Source organism: Apodemus sylvaticus, chromosome 15 (genome assembly GCF_947179515.1).
Source record: "Apodemus sylvaticus chromosome 15, mApoSyl1.1, whole genome shotgun sequence".
Taxonomy (NCBI): domain Eukaryota; kingdom Metazoa; phylum Chordata; class Mammalia; order Rodentia; family Muridae; genus Apodemus; species Apodemus sylvaticus.
In genome coordinates, this window is record NC_067486.1 from 74,703,547 (window position 1) to 74,725,194 (window position 21,648).

At 39.4% G+C, this 21,648-nt stretch overlaps 1 protein-coding gene across 1 annotated transcript in view; it reads left to right on the forward strand.

Annotated features, from left to right (window-relative positions):
* Nucleotides 1-21,648, forward strand: part of P3h2 (prolyl 3-hydroxylase 2) — a 158,710-nt gene that overhangs the window by 111,429 nt on the left and 25,633 nt on the right. The window contains exons 2-4 of the mRNA XM_052158432.1: nt 9,839-9,988; nt 14,328-14,517; nt 19,953-20,084. Coding sequence (XP_052014392.1) covers nt 9,839-9,988; nt 14,328-14,517; nt 19,953-20,084 — 472 coding nt within the window. The remainder of the gene's footprint in view (nt 1-9,838; nt 9,989-14,327; nt 14,518-19,952; nt 20,085-21,648) is intronic.

The following is a 21,648-nucleotide window of genomic DNA, read 5'->3' on the forward strand; positions in this document are numbered from 1 at the left end:
CCCTGTGACCCATTCCCCTGCCTCTGAGTGATAAGGATACAGATGGGCACTATGGCTGCACTGCTTTTACAAGGATGATGGGAATTTGAGCTTTAGTGTGAAACACTTAAACTGTAAACGCTTTGTCTCCAGAGCCATTTGCCTAGCCCAAGGTCTTCTCAGAGGGATTGTATCTAACAAGAAACCAAGACCATCTTTGTGGTTTGAATGAAAAAAAATGCTGCCAATGGGGCTCCTCTATTTGAGCCCTGGATGCCCAACTGGTAATACTGTTTCAGCCTTTATCGAACCTTTTGGAAGTGCAGCCTTGATGGGGGAAATGTTCACTTTGGGCCACCTTTGTGGATTTGTAGCCTCATCTCACTGTTTGCTGCCTGCTTCCTATGTGTGATAAAGTATAATCTCTCAGCTGCCTGCTCTTCCTACCAGCTGCTGCCTGCTCTTCCTGCTGGCTGCTACCTGCTACCATGCCTTCCTGGCCACTCTGAACATTCCCTCGGCAATAGCAAACCAAAAGAAACTGGTCTTACTGTAAGTCACCTTTGGCCAAGGTATTTTATGGCAGCGTTAAAAAGTAATGTATCAAACCATGCCATATTTATTTCATATTCCCCAAAGTATCTATATTCAAAAGAACTATCTAAGTTCTTTTGTTGAGAAACATCTTGCTACATGGATGAAATTTGCACTAATTCACCTTGAGTTTGAGACCATAGTAAATAAATTCATGTTTTTGTACTTATTTAAAGATTTTTCCCCACATGTTTATTTTGTGTGTGTAAAGGAAGTGGTGGGGGCAATTTTGCTGTGACATGTATGCAAATGGAAGTCAGAGGACAACTAACTTTCTGGTGCTGATTCTCATCTGCTACCATATGAGTCACAGGGATCGACCTCAGGTTGTCTAGGCTTGGTGGCCCATGTCTTTAGTCTCTGACTCCTCTTGCTAGCCCAGATGTGTACAACCTAATTATGGTCCTATCATCAATTTTCTGGACAAATCTTCTACTGCCTGCCAATGGGCCCATGAGACTATATGATTAAAAATGCTTTCAGGCCAATTTATCTAGGCTTATTAGAATTCACTGTAACAGTAGTAAGAGAATTAACACTACCTTCAACATTTAGACCATAAGTATAGTTTCTAAAATATAACATTCTCAGAAATTCAGATAATATGCATTTTCTTTCTTTCTTTCTTTCTTTTTTTTTGCTATATTCTTTATTTGCATTTCAAATGATTTCCCATTTCCTGGATCCCCCTCCCCCAATGTTCCATAAGCCTTTTTCCCTCCCCCTGTTCCTCAATCAACCCCTTCCTGCTTCCCTGTCCTGGTATTTCCCTACACTGTTGCATTGAGCCTCTCCAGGACCAGGGGCCTCTCCTTCCTTCTTCTTGGGCATCATTTGATATGTGAATTGCTTCTTGGGCATTCCAAGCTTCTGGGCTAATATCCACTTATCAGTGAGTGCATATCATGTGTGTTCTTTTGTGATTGGGTCACCTCACTCAGGATGACATTCTCCAGATCCAACCATTTGCCTAATAATTTCATGAATCCATTGTTTTTAATAGCTGAGTAGTATTCCATAGTATAAATATACCACATTTTCTGTAACCATTCCTCCATTGAGGGACATCTAGGTTCTTTCCAGGTTCTGGCTATTATAAATAGGGCTGCTATGAACATAGTGGAGCTTATGTCCTTATTACATGCTGGGGAATCCTCTGGGTATATGCCCAGGAGTGGTATAGTGGGGCCCTCCGGTAGTATCATGCCCAGTTTTCTGAGGAACCATCAGACTGATTTCCAGAGTGGTTATACCAACTTGAAACCCCACCAGCAGTAGAGGAGTGTTCCTCTTTCTCCACATCCTTGCCAGCACCTGTTTTTTTTTTTTTTCCACTTTCTCTTTCTAATAGATGCTTTTGGCTAAAGAACAGAGAAAACGTGTATTTATGTATTACCTATAAGTATGGTTGGGGCATTTCATTTGTATATAACCTGTAGCTATGGTGGGGATCTTTCATTTGCTCTCCACCTCAAAGTTCATTGGCGTGGCTGGATGTTTAGGAAGCAGTAGATGTGAAGCCAGAGGCACTCAGGAACCACTGAAACACTCTGTCATGGACATCATTTCATTAGTGAGGCTACATGGCCCAGCAGGGTTGAAACAAACTCTAGGCAGCTGGATGATTTAAGTTCTCAGAAGGACCTTGGCCTGATCTAGAAGATTTCTCCAGGAGGAGTCTGGAAGTGAATCTCTCTTTGGCTGTCAGCTATGGTGCATTCCTTCTCGCAAGCTTAAATGAGTGCTTGGAAATAAGTAAGGTTTGATGGCCATTTCTCCCTTCATTCAAGATCAAAGGTTTATATTTCATAGAAGAACTTGGCATCTTTGTCTTATCTAAAGTCATGAGTGGAAAAATTTTGCATCATGGACTTGCATTTCCTGCATTTCTGTGGGGAATAGTTAAGGAATCTTAAATTTTCTTTGTGACGTAGGAAATCTAGCACATTAGAAATTGTGATGATGTATTTATTTGTGTATTCACAAACCCTTAAGGACCTTTCAATGATGATGTTGACAAAAACATTCCCAGTGTGTTCCTAGAACGGTGACAGCGGTTCCTGGTCCAACTTTCAACTGGTCATTTACTTACCCTGGCCTGCAGGCCTTTCTCTGAAAAACTCTTGGAGAACCCAAGTCGGGTTTTGAGGGGAAAATAGAGACAATGAGCCAACAGGACACTTTGCTTTCTACTCCTCGGCTTCCCTTCCTCCCTTACCTATGAAAAGGAATTAAGCCTGGGACTGTCAATCCCACAGGCATAGTCAAACAAACAAACAACAACAAAAAACTTTTGAATTATTTTTAAAATAGTCTCAAGACTAGTAAAAAACAGTTCAAAGTCTGTGTGAAGCTATTGCACTGTTGATTTGTAAGGAATGTTTCAGAAGAAGAAATCCACAGGTGATTGTCTATCAAAGTAGACACGTTGAATTTCATCGTAATATGTGTTGCACACTACACCATGATACACAAGGATCATTTCTTATTAACAACTTCATAACTATATTCTCCCTGTCACTATTCATGATCAGAGGAGTCCAGGATTGATATAGTAGAGAGCATTACCAGATTAACATTGTGTTTTTAAAGAAATAAACAAGGGGGAAGTTCTTTGTATGTTTAAGCTAGGCATCCTACAACATTCACAGAGCACTGCCCAAAGTGTGTTATAAAATGTGTAGTACATACTTCCAGAAGAAATTTCCAGAGACCATTAGAGCTTTGCTTCCAAGAACAGTAGCAGGAAACAAGTGTCAGAGAGGTGTTGCCCTGAACTGTCTTTTCGGGAATCCTTAGTCAGCCTCTGACACCTCAAGGGAGACTGCTGGCCAAACACCACAGAGACTGGGATGCCTGCTGCATTGCTCATTTGACCTAGGCCCTTGGGTTTAGAACCAAAACTGACAGCCTCATACCAATAAACCACACAAACTGATTTTACTGTAGTCAAGCCAGGATGACAAGTTCACACTAAGTACTGAGACAGATCAACATGCCCAGATGTCTTGCAATGTTCTGGGTTTTCTATATGAATGTAGATACTTGCAAGTGCCTTGAGGGAAGTTGTCCAAATAAGCATGGACTTAATTTCAGCTAATGCTCAAAAGTTTAACTTTCTTTAACATCAAAAAGTTCTTGGTGTGCCTCTTAGCATTTGCATCTCCTGGTAGCATGGGTCTCCTTTATATAAGAATGTCCCAGAAAATGTAGGTGATGGTTCGAGTCTGTTGTTCAAATGAGATCATAGGCTATCTTATGCTCCATGGCACCATCATCATTAGTATTTAATGTTACCCTGTAAGCTTAGAACATCTCCATAGTGTAAAAATAGCAGGCATCCTACAACAGTCTGCCTACAACAGACTAATCAGATTCTGCATATTAAGAAGCGGAAGGAAAGCAGTTGGCAGGCAAAAGCTCTCTAAACAGCTCATTCCTTTCTTGCTTATTTCACAGGGGAATGCTACTCTTCAGAAATCCCATTCCCCCTAATCCCCACCAAATAGCATTTTGAAAGTCATAAATATTTACTCATAACCATGGATACATTCTAAGCTAACATTCCACAAATACAATGCTAATTCATTTACTATACTAGCATAGGCACCTACTTTCTGAGTTACTGTAAGAGCTTTAACACCAGAAATTTCTGAACATTCAACATGTGATGTAGGAAAGAAATATGATGTCTAGAAATTGAAATAATTCCCGTTCCCAAGAGGTCTTTGAGTTCCCTGGCTCAAGAGAAGTTATCTTGATAGTTACATTTCAAAATGAAAAATTGAATAACTTGAAGATGAATGCTCTGCTTGCATTCTGCTCTACTGCAAATTCAATATATTCTACCTATTGTTAATGATACAAAATTCAGTATTCCTAAAGTCAAAGCTAAAGGAACCACACAAGTTAATATGTATTCCTAAGGTTTGCTGAAATTAATTTTATAAATTTGTCAGAAGCTATCATTTCCTGCACTGTATTATGAAAATAATTCCATATGTGGATATTTTTTAAATTAATGTACTAACATCTCATCACTAGGAAATAAAATACAAAGTTTTTTATGTGGTTGCCTTTTCATTAAATGGTTGACTCTATTCTATTAAATCTTTAGAATTCTCATAAAATAAGATGTAATTCTCCTAAATAACTCAATTTTTACATTTGCTAGACTATAACATATAAGGTTAGTTTAGTTCAGTAGCTCCAACAAATTACTAAATTTTATTTCAAAGTTTATATTTTCTCCAAATTCTCTTTAAATATGTTCATCATTTTTGAGTTGTGCATTTACCTATAAGATCTAGAAAAATTAACCTATATCAATAAAATTTTAAGTAAAAATGTCTTGTGGCACAATCTATATCTTGTACATAAATTAAATAAATGATGACAGCTAGGGCTGGAATGGTGACTCAGTCAGTAAATACTTACCAAGTAAGCAGAAGGACACAAATCTGATGTCAGCACCTGTGTAAAACCTGGGTAGGTGATGCCGATCTCAAAGTCTGGTGTTAGTGAGGCAGAGATGGGCAGAAACCCAGAACTCAGTGGACAGTTAGCATAGCTCTTCTGTAAGCAGAGGTTTAATGAGATACCTGTCTCAAAAAAGACACGGAGCAATGGAGGGACAACCAGTGTCCTGCACACATGTACACACATGTACTCACCCACGCATACACATACACATACACACACAAACACACAGGCAGGCACATAGGCACACACACAAACTTATGCTTCTTCTAATCAGATGCTTCCTATGCTTGCATATTTGTTTCCTTTTGACCTATCTGGTTCCAGAGTTGAAACCTGGATGTGAGAGGAAGAGAGGGGAAAGGACCATGTAGGCGTTGGGGGAGGAGTCACCTATGCTGCTTTGTTGATTTTGTAAAATCCCCACCCTGACCCTGTTACTCCAATGCTTTTCTGACTGTGACAAAAACTGTTCTCCATATAGCAGCCACAGTTGGTTACCATTTAAAGATATGAATAAGCACTCATTACAGCCCTTCGTACATTTCTTTAATAGTTAGCTTCCTGCTACTCTTAGCACCTATCAGCCATGTGGACCCATTACTCAACTCTTTCTGGTCTTCCTCCTTTTCTGCCTCTTCCTCCTCCTTCTCCTTCCTCCTCCTCTTCTTCCCCAAACCTTTGGTTTTCCAGACAGAGTTTCTCTGTGTAGCCCTGGCTTGTCCTGGAATCCACTCTGTAGACCAGGCTGGATCCTCTACTTTTAGTTCTTAATTCAGAAGCTGGATTGCAGAGAAATCTTCCTAGAATTTATTCACAGCACTCCTATTTTAGCCCCAAATGCTCATGCTCACAATGTTAGTCACTTTTGCCTTTTAATACTTAGAAAGCTCAAAAATTATTTTATCACTTGAAATTTATCTCCTCCTGGAAGTATCTGGAAAGCAGGGTGTTTTTTACCCTTCAGGCCACCAGTGTTTTTCATCCACTGAGTCTGTGACAGAGTGTGCAAAATGAACATTTGCCAAACATGTGCATGGATGAAGTAAAGAACTTGTAGATGAGTGATTTACATGTAAATTATACAGCTCCTCTGGGCAAGGTTGCTAAATGACAGTCAGAGAAGTTAAACTAAAGAGTCAAGTTCTTGACTGTCACATTGCTGTATCTGAAGCCTCGCTGGAGCTAGTTGATGGTTCCTCTATGTGTGTGCATGTTCAGGGCATGCCCTGTGGGGGAGGAGCTGTGTTGAGGCTGCACTTCCTCGCTAGCCTATGACAGTGTGTCTTCTCAATGTGCACAGGGTGCCGACTACATCAACACTCATTTTTATGGGTATGAGTGGCCATACTGTGTGGCTTCTGGGCTGGCAGGTCTCAATCTTTGACGTGAGTGAGGAAATACAGCACTTTAAGAAGGACATTTTTCCCTACATTCTTTCAGCTCAGTGGGTGTTAAATGTTAGATAATCTCTTCTTGTCACACCAGTTCCTCAATTGTCCTTGGCCCAGAGTGCATGTTTCTACTCCACAGAGTGACCTCATCAAAGTTCTTTCTTTGTGTGGTTTGTTACAATTCTATTTTAAAGGAAATCCCATATGGGGCCTGTAAATGCAGTTTTGTTTTAGTGGGTAGTTCATTCTTAAACTAAAATCTGATGTTTATGACACTTTGTTATAACCTTCATGCAATAAGTGACATTCTATATAGTATATACATTATCACTTGGACATTTATAACCTTGTACCACTAAAATAAAAGTACAAGTACATAGAACCTACAGTTAAGATGGTATTTGAGTCTATATATACTGGCAGACAATTTTAGTTTGTAATTTAAAATCCAGGCCGAGTACCAGTGCATGAAGAAACTTTATGGTTCAGTGCTGAGAACACAGAATCACACATGCATATACATCCTATACATATTCAAAATGATGTGTTGTCCTGGGTTATAAGGAAGAAAAATAAGGAAGCACACAGCCACTGCACTGAGAACTGGACTGGGCTCAGGGACGTCAGAGATGTCTTCATTACATTCTCATGCTGTTAGCAGTGCTTAGCATACAAGGGACACTCACATGTATATCTTTCAGTTAATTGCTAATGAGTATATCATATACTTATTTTTCATTGCACAGGTAATCATGTATGTGGCATGTAAGTAGAAAATAATACAAAAGATACATAAGTTATTGGTTCCTTTCCACAGAAAACTGGGATGAAAATAAACTTGTCTATCATAGGATAGTGTATGGTACATTCAAGTATGGAGAGAAAGAGAAGATGATGTTGAGGACCTTTTATTGTCACAATAGGTTTAAAAAGACATTTCCTCAGGCAGGATTCACACTTAGCCTTATAGTCAAGTTAGGTTTCAAAAGGAAAAGATGAATGGACAAATCCTCTCTGTATCAGGGCACCAGCCTGAGTTAAGCCAGAAGGGTGGGAAAGTGAGGAACATAAATACCAAACTTTTCTGTCAGTGTTGATGCCTCAGGTTACCGGTCCAGTGTTTTGGAGCTTACCAGTTTTACTTATTACTGGAAGTTTGGCTATTACTGGAGGCAGTTTCCATGTAGCTCAAATACATACTGTATCTTTATACATGATGTGTTCATGCACACTATCCACTACACTGTGATAGTGGGAACAAAACCACTTGTTTGATAGATCATTCATAAATCATATGCCACTATCTTAGGGTTTTTACTACTATGAAAAGACATCATGACCAAGGCAACTCTTATAAGAATAACATTCAATTAAGACTGACTTACAGGTTCAGAGGTTCAGACCATTACCATCAAAGAAGGAGCATGGCAGCATCCAGCCAGGCATGGTGCAGGAGGAGCTGGGAGTTCTACATCTTCATCTGAAGGTTGTTCGAAGTAGACTGGCTTCCATGGTGTTAGGAGGAGGGTGTTATTTCCCAGCCCAGCCCCGCAGTGACACAATTTCTCCAACAAGGCCACACTTATTAATAGCGCCACTCCCTGGGCCAAGCATATTTAAATCACCACAGCTACTGTTTCTGAAACATATTCATATACAACACAGTTAAACCATTTGAATCCCACTCAGTCTATTGTGGTATGAAGTTTTTTGTTGTTGTTGGGTTTTTTTGTTTTTTTGTTTTTTGTTTTTTTATTCGATATATTTTTTATTTACATTTCAAATGATTTCCCCTTTTCTAGCCCCCCCACTCCCCGAAAGTCCCGTAAGCCCCCTTCTCTCCCCCTGTTCTCCCACCTATGAAGTTTTTAATGAATAAAAACTTTGCTTTTAATGAATACGTCTTTGCTTACTACATGATCAAAGCATAAACATTTAAATAACTTTTTCCATATTAACTTGAACAATACATTTGGATTTCTACACAATTTAGAACTTACACATCTTCTTGGTTCCCATATAAATAGCATCATGTAAATATTCACATACTTTATATTTCTATGTACTAGGGTTGGGGAAGTGGAGAAAATTAGAATTGAACAAGAGGGCAGATACAATGCCAGTCACATGGGCAGCCAAAATATTTCTGGTTGCATACCACGATGGCAAAACCTAATTTCAGGTAATAACTAAGAGAAAGTCCATTGTGAAAGGGATCTGAACAAATTAAAGGCTTTGGCCTGAATAGGAAAAGTAAGGCTGTCCCATCGTAGATTAGCGCAGTATTTGTTTTCTGTGGTGCCTCTTTGTTCCACATGCTGGGAACCTGGAAAAGCATTATTTCTCTGCTTTTTTGTTTTTTGCTTTTTTTTTGAATCACTAAATCAAACATCTTTGGGTTTTCCTATTTTAAAAAAGATTACTAATATAAGTGCTTCCTCTTCTAATATGAAGAAAATCAATCTGTTTGTAAGGATTCTCCGTAACTTAAGCATTTGCCAACTCATGCTGACATTAAGTTGATTTAATTCCACTTAGTTAAAAAACACCTCTTTATTTTCATCATGAAACACTGCACAAAAAGGCTTTGCCATGTCAGCAAAGTGATTATTCCAAAGTTGTCATTTCTACTCTTGGAGAAATGGCCTCATGACTAAGAACATGGACAGCTTTTGTAGGGGACCTGAGTTTAGTTTCCAGAACCTAGGTTAGACTGCCCCCTCAGCCTATTATTCCGGCTCCAGGGAGTCCTTCACCACGGACTTCTGCACGTTCACATGTAACTAAAATTCATCCACCCAGTGTCTTGCATTAGTGAAAATCAAAGGTACAAAGTTAACCTCTTCCTGAATTGGACTAGATTCTCTTTTTTACCGTCCTATTCTTTACTCTCTAAAGCTAAAACACAAACACAGTGGAGGAAGAGTTTACTCAATTCAGTCACTCAGAAAACCACAGCTGTATTTCACCTCCATCATTAGCATGAAGTATAAACCTCAGTGTTGAAATGTAAACTAGAGGGCAAAAATCTTACCAATCTGTTTGTTTCGGATACCCATAAACTAAATACACTTTCCTTAAAACATGGATATGTAAAAAAGAATAAACTCGAACAAACTTGGCTTTTTTCTTTTACTAGGACCAAAATATACACATGCAATTTTATGAACATTTTTATTAACAGCCCTGAAAAATGCAGAGTTTGAATACAATAGAGTGAAAACATTTTTGTATATATTGTGTGACTGTGGATCTATGTGTGCACACATGTGTGTTTTACCTGGAATTCTGTTCTCACTACTTCTCTACTTTGAGACCTTCGACTAGAATCTTTAGTCTTCTAAAGCCAAGTCTACAAAGCATTTCCTTGGCTGTGTCCTTTTCGCCTACAGCTCAACCAACTGGAAAAGGCCATGGAAGCGGCTCACACATTCTTCATGGCCAACCCCGAGCACATGGAAATGCAGCAGAGCATAGAGGACTACAAAGCGACAGCAAGAGTGGAAGCGCCCCTGGTAGACAGAGAAGCCAGGCCGCACCTGGTGAGTCCTGGGGAACCCTGTTCCTGCCCTGTGGCTCTAACTAAACTTGATTCATGGAGTCCAAGCTCAATCCTATGGTGGATAGAGCAAGCTCGCTCTCAGTGTGCACTAACTGTGATATGATCAAAACTCTCAGACGACGTATTGTAGCCAGAAGTACATGCAGTTTTGATGTTCTAAGTTAAAATTTCAGTAAGCAAAAATTGAAGTTGAGGGAAATGAAAATTCACTCAGAAACACAAGGATATGGTAAAGCCTAGAGCCCCATGAAAGGATCTATGTCCGTCTGTGAAGCTTCAGCTCCTGTTCAGCACTTTCCACTCCAAACGTCTTTTTTCCTGTGGGGCTCTCTAATTTTTTTAATTAATCATTCCATTTGTTTACATTTCAAATGATATCCCACTTCCACCTTACCCTTCTACAAATCTCCCATGTTACGTCTGCCCTCTCCCCTCCCCTGTGCCTCTATGGGTGCTCCCCCACCCACCCACCTTCTCCCACCCCCACCGTTCCAGCATCCTCCTACACTGGGGCATCAAACCTACACAGGACTAAAAGCCTCCATTCTCACTGATGTCAGACAAGGCCATCGGATGCTGCCTATGTATCTGGAGCTGTGGATCCCTCCCTGTTCACTCCTTGATTGGTGGTCTAGTCCCCGGGAGCACTGGGTGGTCCAACCAGTTGACACTGTTTTTCTTATGAAATTGTAATCCCCCTCTGCTCCTCCAGTCCTTCTGCTAGCTCCCCAATAGGGGTCCCTGAGCTCAGTCTGATCATTGGCTCCAAGCATCCACATCTGCATTGGTCAGTTGCTGACACAACCTCCCAAGAAACAGGCACACCAGGTTCCTGTCAGCAAGCGCCTCTTGGAGACAGCAACAGTGTAGGGGTTTTAGTTATTCATTTATTCTTTGACAGCTTCACACAATGTAAACTAAAAATAATGCATACTGACCACTTTTACCCAGATTTTACTGTCTGCCTCCTGCCCTGTGTATCTCTCGTCTTCCCTACAAATCTCTTTCTCACATTCATGTTCATGTCTGCTTTGTGAACCAGAGTTTAACCATGTCAGTCTGTGTGACCAGGGTTTAGAACTTTCTATTGGCTGAACACTAGATATACAATGGGTGACAACGGTTCCCTGATTCCAGAATCTGTCAATTGTTGCTAATTCATGCCTGGGCCAGATAGTGGTTTTATTCCTAGTTTTTGGAAAAAACCTCCAGACTGATTTCCTGAGTGGGTACAGTAATTTACACTCCTAACCTCAACATATGAGTTCCCCTTTTCGTACATCCACCTGAGCATTTGCTGTTGTTGGGACTCTTAGTGATAGCCATTCTGACTGTGGTAAGATGGAATCTTAGTTTATTATGAATTTCTGTGATTGCTAGATGATGAGCGTGCTTTTAAGTGTTTTCTAGACATTTTGTTTTTATTTTGAGACTGTCTAGTTCTGTATTTTATCTTTAATGCAATATTTTATGACTTCTTTAAGAATGTCATACATGCATAGACTATTTTTTTTTAAATCACACTCACTCTTACTTCTTCCTTTCAGCCATTTTTGGACCCCCTGATCACCCTCCCTGAACTTCCTCTTTCCATCGTCATGTACTTTTCTAAAAACATAAATGGATAAACCATTGAGAACAATTAGTGCCCTCATACATGGGGCACCCACTATAGCATCTATAAGTGACCAAAGCAGTACTTCTAAGTGCTTGTGGCCCCTTTGGCAATTGAATGACCTTTTTAAAGGGATCACCCAAGATGATGACTAGAAAGCACATGTATTTACATGACAATTCACAAAGGTAGAAAATTATAGTTATGAAGTAACAGTGGAAATAATTTAATGGCTGGGGCTCTCTACATCATGAGGAACTGTATTAAAAGTTCATAGCATTGTAAAGTTTGAGAGCCACTGCTCTAGAGAAAAGGTACTCTCTACCCCTCCCCCCTCCTGGCAGCCAGTGACTCCTGATAACTCCCCCACTATCGATGTGGGTACAATTATACCCTCCCCAGTTCATGGTAGAATGTTTAGTCACTTGATCTCTGTGCAGGTCTTGTGAAATCAGCCACTGTAGGCTTAGATTTTTCAATGCCTACTTTATTTAGGGTTCATAAACACTTCAACCTCCCTTCTAGTCTACTGACCAAAGGGAAGTAAGAAAAATAATTAATAAGGTAACGGTTTGGTTTTGTGGACCTGTTTAGAAGTAGTTCTTTGGAGCGATTCCACTTTTCATTGTCATGATACTAGCAGTTCAGTCCAATAGCAAACACCAAATCCAAATCAGTAGCAGCCGCTCAACCCAGGAGAAATTACAAGGCTCTGCCAAACTGGCCTAAGTCAGTGGAAGTGGCAAGAATAAGCTGGAATACCACAAGAAATTCTTTGGCAAATTTCTCTCTATGATGTGAAGACCAGTAAAGACCAGCAAAGACCAGCAAAGACCAGCAAAGACCAACAAAGACCAGCAAGTGTTGCACAGCTAGCAATTAGTGTCCCTTCTCTGTCTGTGGTGTTTGACTTATACTCTTTCCAAACATCACGTGCCCTCTCAAGAGTCTGCTTCAGAAAAACATCCTCTCACATATCTGCTTCAGCAAAACATCCTCTCATAAGACAGCTTCCAGAAAATACATCACATGACACAACTGAGTTTTCAAAGAAACCAGAAATTTCCACTTCAAGTCACTGATGCTGACCTCATGAGGACAGCAAGTTTATCATGTACATAAGACACTGCTTTATCCCAGTCCTTCATGATTTCTGTCCCTTACGTTCTTTCTGTCCTCTCTTCCTTGACATTCTTTGAGCCTTACAGGAAGGAGGTTCTCTATAAATGGTCCACATGTTATTAGTGTGTCATTTAATATCAGTGACTTTCTGTGCCTTGATTTGTTTTTGTTGTTGTTGCTATCTAACATTATTCTAGGTGGTCAGATAGAATTCAGAATGCTCTTTCAATTTCCTGTATTTGTAGAGGCTTTCTTTATATGCTACTATAAATATTATTTTGATAAAAGTTCTATGAGTTACCTTAAAAAAAAGTGTGTTCTTTAGTATTTAGGTGGCCACATCTTGCTATGTTACTGTGGTTGGCCGCAAACTCTCAAGTAATCCTGCCTCTCAGCCTTTTTAATATCTAGGACTATAAGTATCTGTTGTGGTAAATATTTAACGGGGGTTTCTATCCCACCTTTTATCATTTATTTTCCAAATAAAAGACACAAACCCCTTTTATTTATAATAAGCCTCAACAGTACTAAAGCTAGACAGATATCAACCCTCTATGCTATTAGGTCCCCTTCCCTGTCAATAACCCTGTATTACAACTTTCCATGTTCGGTCTGGGTTTTTCCTACTCCAACTGGCCAGTCCTTCTGGCCATGTTCTCACAATTCACCTACCATATGGCATCCAATCCTCTCCTTTTTTCTCGTTTCCTCTCGTTCTTATGGTCTCTCCAACAGATCCCAAGCTCAGGACCTAAAACTGCACCTACCGCTCTTCTGCTCAGCTATAGGTTGTCAGCGTATTTATTCAACCAATAGTTTTAAATTAAGGAGCAAGGTTAAATAGCATCACTTGGTGAACATGAGGACTTCTTTATCCCGAGGGCAGCCAGACCTTGGCAGCCAGTATTTAGCCTTTCAGCATGTAGCAATAGACCTAACCTCAACAGTTGCCATCTGTCAGCTCTGACATTAAACACACTGTTCACCTCGAAGTGAAGCCAGTGTGAGTGGTTCATGGCTACACTATTGTCCCCCGCTTCCAATCTCGAGGATCCCTGTGTACTTGAAGTATTCAATTTAGAATTTGAAAATGCCTCAGAATTTTTCTTACAATAAAATATTATTTGAAATCACATGTGGAAAAACTTTTGACTCCCTCCCCTAGTTTTTTTAATATCAATGTTCTCAATGTATGACCTCCAATATCACTGCTGAGAAGAATGATAGAGAAATATCTTATATGGAAGATTTAAGAGAGAAAAGATATTGAGGTGATCGCACTTCTAACCCTATTTAATATGCCACCACTCTTCTGTGCTTTCCTTATAGTAGAGAGACTATATGATATGCTCCATGTATTTACGGAAAGAAAGTTGATTGATTACTTCTACCATATTCCAGTTATGCTAAAGTCTCCCTTACTTTGACATTTATTTGTCATAGAATAGTCACAGTGGATTGACCAACAAAACCCTGGTTTTATACTTCTGCAGTATAAAATGCTGCCCCTACCTTCCTAAATGATCCTAGGTCTGTGTAGATACCACTCTTCACAAACAAGATCTTGTCTGTGTTTTTGCAGGAGAGTTATAATGCTGGCGTTAAACATTATGAGGCTGATAACTTTGAAGCAGCAATCAAGTACTTTGAACAAGCTTTAAGAGAATATTTCAATGAAGATATGGAGTGCCGTGCTCTATGTGAGGGGCCTCAGAGATTTGAGGAATATGAGTACTTAGGGTATAAAGGTGGTCTTTATGAGGCAATCGCAGGTAAGGCTTGCTTTTGTTCTTTGAGTGTTTACTCTAAAATGCTATAGGCATGTGACTATTCTGACAATACAGTGCATAGTAGTAACTATTGTAAAATGTTAAAGATTTTCATGAGTTTAGTCCACCCTGTCTTCTGCTGCTAATTTTTATAGTTAAAATTTTGTTGATTATTTCTTCCCAATTTCTTCAGTTGAGTTGATTAACAATTGCATATTTACTTGTTTCATCGATATTAGAAGAAAGCACTATAAGTATTTCTTTTCAACATATTGCTTTTTATTTTTATTTCATGCATGCCAACAAAATGTGGACTTCTCATGTAAGTACACATGGACTCACATTTTTGTATGTAGTGGCTAGATAACACCCATAATGTGGGGCTCCATAATTTTAAATGTTAGCCTTTACCGAACATAACAGAAAGGGTTGAAGTTTCTCATTATTGTAAGTAATCTAGCAATAAACCCTTCGATACATTCTTGTGCAATTAGTTGGCTTATTATACTTGAGAATGTTTTTGAAAAAACTAGGTAATGTGTGATATTTAAGAGTTGCTGATGCTGGGTAAGTAATCCTTTATTGGAAGAACTGAGCTTTCTATATATACTATATTTGAAAAGAACTTCTATGTGTTAACAATATAAATTTAAGAATACGGTTTTTGGGAGAAACTTTAGGAGTATGTTTCTACAGTGCAGGAGATGTGAAGTGCTTTCACAGAGCACAAAGGCAGGAACAAGAAGAAACCATAATATCATTGTGCTAAAACTCTACCCAGGCTTCTTCTTATTATCATGGGATTCAAGCTTCACTAAATTGCCCAGGCTGGCCTTGAACTCACTCTAGCACTTTTTAGCAGGCATCAATTCTACAGTCCTCCTACAGCAGGCCCCCAGGTAGCTGAGATGATGAGTTGGGGGCACCAGGCCATGACTCTTTCTTTGCGTACATCTCCAGTCAGTGAAATGGAAAGTTGGATGCCCCGTGGTCATGGGAATTGCAGAGACCTTGGGAAGTAGAGACCCCTGGAAGGTCTTTATAGCTATGGGGCTCTTGATGTGTCTCCTCCTTTGGCTCAGTTGGCCACAGCAGTGTAGGCAAGCCTACAGGTACAATAGCATAGTTTTCTATGACTGAGTTTTAGAAGCTAGGATGCAGAAGGCTTGAGGAGGCCTCTGTAAAGGTAAAGTACCATGTACACAGTAGACTCTCAGTGAATGTCAGAGTCTGAGCATGTGTAGCTATTCCCCAGTGGTCAGCATACAGGTATTAGATGCTGCTTGGTGGGGAGGGGGTACAAACCTTGTGCTGAGTTTTGATTTCTATATTCAGTTTTTAGTTTAATTTGTTGAAACTTCTAGTGATTTTTAGCCATTTTTGCCTTTGATTCCATCCACCATCCATTTCCTTCTATAACTGAAACCCTTCTTCTCAGTGGATCCCATCCTACTTCTTTTTAATGTGTGTGTGATCCAATGAGTTTAGAGTTTCTTGCTGGAACATGAATGGAATGTTACTTGAGAAGAATAGCTTTCCAATGACTTTACTAATATGAGACCTCCAAACCCAATAATCATTAACCTCCACTGATCTCATAGATGCCTCCTGCAACCTTGAGGAAATTTTGAGGAGCCCAGTTTTTTATCTTGTATGAATAAACACAGCTACTGTGAGTTCATAAGTACATTGGCTATGTTATTTCCTGAAGACATCTTTTTTTAAAAACTCCATTTCTCTCCTGTGTTTCTTACATTATTTATGATATCTACCATGCCCTCCATGATGTTTCCTGAGCCTTGGAAGAATGATAGAATTCTGCCCCATATAGACTAACCCCCCCTCCATCATTATACATTGTCTGCATTTTGACCACTCATGGGCTCCTTCATTAACTGTTGTCCCACCATAATAAGAAGATCTGTGAAGAAAGCTGGGTGCAGTACTAACCCTTGGATAGAAACAGTATTTAGAAGGCACTTTGACAAACAAATATTATGGCAATATAGTAGGTTCAACAGTGGTAGGTGTTCTACCTGGGCTTGTGGTCCCCCCAGCCAAGGGCTGGTTTTCCTGTTCTATACAATATCACAAGGGCCTAAAGGGAGCTGATCTTTCTCACAAAGATCTGCACCTCTTTATGCTGCCCAGGTACCTCACTGAGGGGATTCTGTTCCCCTTTGGTGAGGAATTGGTTGATGTGATGTGGCTGGAAACAATCTAAAAATCAGACCCTGGCTTCTTAAAATGGAGATCTGGTACTTTGAAAGTCAACATAATCAAAACACAAGTAAACAGTAACTTATTTAATAACAATCCTTTATTTAAATATGTGTTGATGACCTATTATGTTCCAAGACATATATAAGGAAAAACGAAGTTCAGCTGAATTGGAAATTACTATAGCCAGTTATCCCTGCCTAAAGTGTCCTTATCTTCCCCCAAAGGACCTACCTAGTAGCTAGAACTAGATCCACGGAAGTTGCTTGTCAATTTGACATCTTCCTCAACTCTTATTGGTTGCCAAACTTAGACAAATGGATCTTTCAAATGGCACATTATGCTTACAGACTCTCCCCATCTGCCAAGGCTTAAATCACAACTGTGTTTCAACTAAGCCTCCGTGACTACTTCCTTCCTGGTGTACAATGGTGTGCAATGTAGACTGAGCTCTAATATAGAGCCTACATTCTGTACTAACGGAGTTATTGTCCACAGACTCCCTCCCCTGGTGGCTTTCATTCCACTTGGAATAAAGCCCATACAGTGTAAGGGCCTTCAATGTGTACATTCACGTTCTTTCTTCATTCTTGCTTTCATAAGTACTCTGAATCCCTTGGATGAGCAGCTCGCTCTCCTTCCCCTTGCAAACCTTTAGTATGTCTTCCGGTATCACTTGGCTGGTGTCCTAACTTGTTCAGGGCTCAATCTTCAGCAAATCTCTGAGCTACTTACTGAATATTGGCTAAACAAATGTGTTGGTGAAGTCTAAAATAAAGGATGTGATATATACTCCCATAACTATGCACAGATCAATGTGTTAGTAATGCCTTGTGCTTGTGATAATGTCAGCCATAAATAAAGGTGGATTGTTTTTAGAAGCTAATTAGAGAAGAGCTACAAAGTATAAACTAGAATCAATATGTCTATTACGATCAAAATCATTACATTAAATTATCACCCTTTGAAGAGACCTGTTACCCAACATAAATTTAAGTTGCCTAAAATCAATATACTTGTATCAGTTATTTTGAGGATTTATTTCCAAAAGTTTTGTTTCCTTGCATGCTGACATTTTTAACTCCTCAGTATTTCCGTGAACCTTAATGGTAATTCATTTAAAAGTCAATTTTGTGTGTCTTTTACTGTGTAATTACTGATTTTCTTCTCAATAGATATTCTTTTGCAAGGGTAATGAGCTAGCCTTTTCTTTGTTATATTTAGCAGTTTACTATGCTGTATTATAATGGGATGATGTGTCGTGCCCCTGATGCATTGTCTCAACACCTGTGCTGTCAGTGGCCATGGGACAGTTTCAGCAAATGACCTAGAACCTTATACAGAAATTAGTCTTTCTGTGGGTTAGTATTTAGTGTTCGTCAAGTTACCATAACCCATCGGCTGCTAGGAAAGGACAGATGAACGAACAAGACAAATCCACACTCAGTATCTTTGGCTCTTAATTACCACAACCAGCATTCTGTCTCTCAGAAAAAAAAAGTGATGAAAATAAGTCTTAGTCTCTCTAGTCCCAGCCAAATATCCACAGTTGTGGTAAGATCTTATACTCAATTTATTGTAGCAAAAACCTGTAAGTATTGTCACACAATTGATCTTAACCCCAAATGCATTAAAAATGTATTAATTACACAATGATAATGAATGGAAAATACAACAAATAAAATTAATATGACAATTTTCACCCTGCAAATGCTTGTTTGATTCAGGTGACCTCAATTTGGAGTTAAGTTGGCACTTGCAGTGAAGACTGTATTAGGAAAACCATAATGCTTGAATTGACTTAGGAGAGACTTAAAGTTGGAGGCTGCTTGGTGCCGATTTTCCCATCATCGGCTCTTTCTCTGCAGCCAAAGCTACTTCGGTTGCTCGTATTTGCTATTTATAACTGTCTTGACAATATATTCCTTCAGATCTTGAGTTGTTGATGTTATCCTTCCCTTTCTCTGTCACTTGATGTTAGAGGAAACAGGTTTGAAGGCAAAGAAGATTTCGGTCTATGGACTGTTCATTGTTCCCCTAAAATATGAAACATGGCTCTTGTTTTAGTCCCAACCTGCTGATTGTATATGCAGACTTTGTTATCTCTCACCAGCCTCGACCAGGGCTAAAACATGGTGGATTTTGGTGTTGATTCTGTAAGCTGTTCTACGTGGACTCAAGTTAGCCAGGTTATAGAAAATGTTTGCCTCCACCCTCCAAATGTCCTTTTCCTTCCTGTGTCCTGACCTCAGTCTGCAAGGTTTCCCAGATCCAAGAAGAACTCTGACTAAACAGAGAACCTCTTGAAAGAAGCTGTTGTGGCCAATTAAATTATGTAGCTGTGAAGTCCAAGTGATTTTCTCAATCCTCAGGGAGCCCGCTCAGCCCAAGCATGAATGAAGCATTCTCTCCCTGGAAAATAGAGCCTCCATCTTTCGATAGAATTCAAAGTTAGGCAAAGAGGAAGAAGAGTTTCCCCCGTGTCATTAGCTATTTAGTTTTTCTAGCTGTTGCCTTGACAAAACAGAGCTGAGAGCTAAGGGGCATGGAGTCATCTGCACTTCTGCATCTTCATTAGGAGAATAGCAACCACAGGATCAGGTACAAGGAGGACTTTGTTGATTCTAATACTTCAGCTGTCTTGCTTTCTGCCATTTTGCCACTGTCTATCCAAACAGTGTTCCACGTATTAAAATATGCAGTATTAGTCAAGTCTATAATTAGGTAGCATAAGGTTCTGAGCAATAGGTATCAGGAAATATTTTATTTCCTCCTTTAGAAAGATATGACCTGAAAAAGGATGTTTGGGTCTCCCCTTCACCTACTGAACTTTCTGCATGCTGGATGTTCTGTCTCTGAATGGCTTCTAAATATCCATAGGATGTAAAAGTCTGATCTCAGTTCCAGGGCACCTCAGACCTTGTGAAGTATCCAAAAAGAAGCTCTACATGTCTAGTGAGACAGTCCATATTCAGCTCTATGCCCAGAAAGCCTGGTATACTGCAAAGGTTTGGGACCAAGTGCTTTCAAGTGATCATTGAGAAAATGATGTCGCCGTCCATATGAGATTTTCAGGCTTGGAAATAATACAGAGAGAGTCCTCTTTTCTCTTTCTCCGAGTATGGTGCAGTAAATAAAGCATGCCCTGTAGAAGTGCTACCCCAACTAAGGTATGATCTTAGCAGCTAGAGGATACCTCTCTCTCTCTTGCCTTCCAGATCACTACATGCAGGTTCTTGTCTGTCAGCATGAGTGTGTGAGGGAACTCGCCACCCGCCCAGGCCGCCTCTCACCAATCGAGAACTTTCTTCCCTTGCATTATGACTACCTCCAGTTTGCCTACTACAGAGGTAATGTGTGGGGGTCATCCATAAAAACCCTTGTGGGTTCTCCATCATTGTATGCATGTGGCCCCCATCCAGACTCCTGCATTCTTTCATTTCATCACCAAAGTAAGGCAGGCTTAGGCACTCTTTATTCCTCTATGAAATTGGGCTTGCTCAGAGCAAGGCAGAAGGACCCTAGTACTGGAACACAGGATTTCCTGTGTTCATGTCATAAAACTTGCATATCTTCTCATTCAGCCAAGATGCTTTTTCAACTCCTTTTTAGTAGGACTATGTTAAAGAACCAAGGCAAGGCAATTAAAACATGCCTCCCTTTCTGTATAGTTTATTATACTTCCAAAATTCTATACATAAAGACAATCGCAGAATTTTCCTTCTTCTATATGAAGATGGCATTATTTATACTATTTTCTGTATCATTTTTTTAACCTAATACTTGCCAGATGACTTTTACTAAGTTAGACATAGGAAATTATCATTTTACAGGCCAAATTTAAATTCTAGTATATTCTTGTTTAACTTTAATAGATGAGTACAGAGAGAGCTTTCTGCTCTCTTTCTTTATGCCTGTATACCATTGTATTAGAACTTATTTTATACATCTTCTTATTGAGGGACAGTGTGTTATTTGTATTCATTTGTGACTGCAGTGACCTTTCAAGTGGATAATACTTTACACATGTCTGTACATATCTATATGCATATTTCTAATCATAAATATCTGGAGGTTCATTTACTGGGTCACATAGTTTATTTATTTGTAGTTTTGATTCACAAAGCCAAATTTTCCTCCCATATGGACTGTATTTTCCACTGTTCATCGTCAGAATACATTATAAAAAGTTTAGATATCCCATAACCCCCTAGGTAAAGTTTAGTAATTCAAAATAGCTTTTGTTTTCTTTTTTTAATAGGTTGTTGTTGTTTTATTATTTACTTATCTATTTTTATTTGTATGAGTACACTGTAGCTATCTTCATACACACACCAGAAGTAGTTTCCTTTTTTATTGAAGAGGAGATATTGAATATCCCCTCTTATACTTAAAAGCAATTAGTAGTATTCAGAATACCTAAGTCACTATGATGTCCACATCTTCACTTTGTGGAGAAGTGACTGGCTGCTTGACAGTCCATGATCGCTTGGCTCAATGCACTTCTTGTTATTTCTCCCTGTCTTCAACATCGATGTCTTTTATGAGGTCAGCCATAAAGAAATATTTTTCCTTTAAAAAAATGATGATGATGATGATGATGGTGGTGGTGGTGGTGATGGTGATACAGACCAATAATTTAAAATTGCTTTGGCAAACTCCCGATTTTTCCAAGAGTAAAGTGTTACTCTTTGTCCTGGTACTATGACAGTGATAACACATGTGTACATCATGACCAATGAATGCAAAGTAGGTAAGCCAGCTGCTTATTATCATCAACATATTAGAAACCCAAGCTCAGAATATTTACATAGGCTACACAGTACAAAACAAGTCTCAGTTAATTCACACATTTTTTTTCTGTAGTGTTCCAGGAATTACCAATAAGAACTTTCTAATAGAGATTTTAGAGGA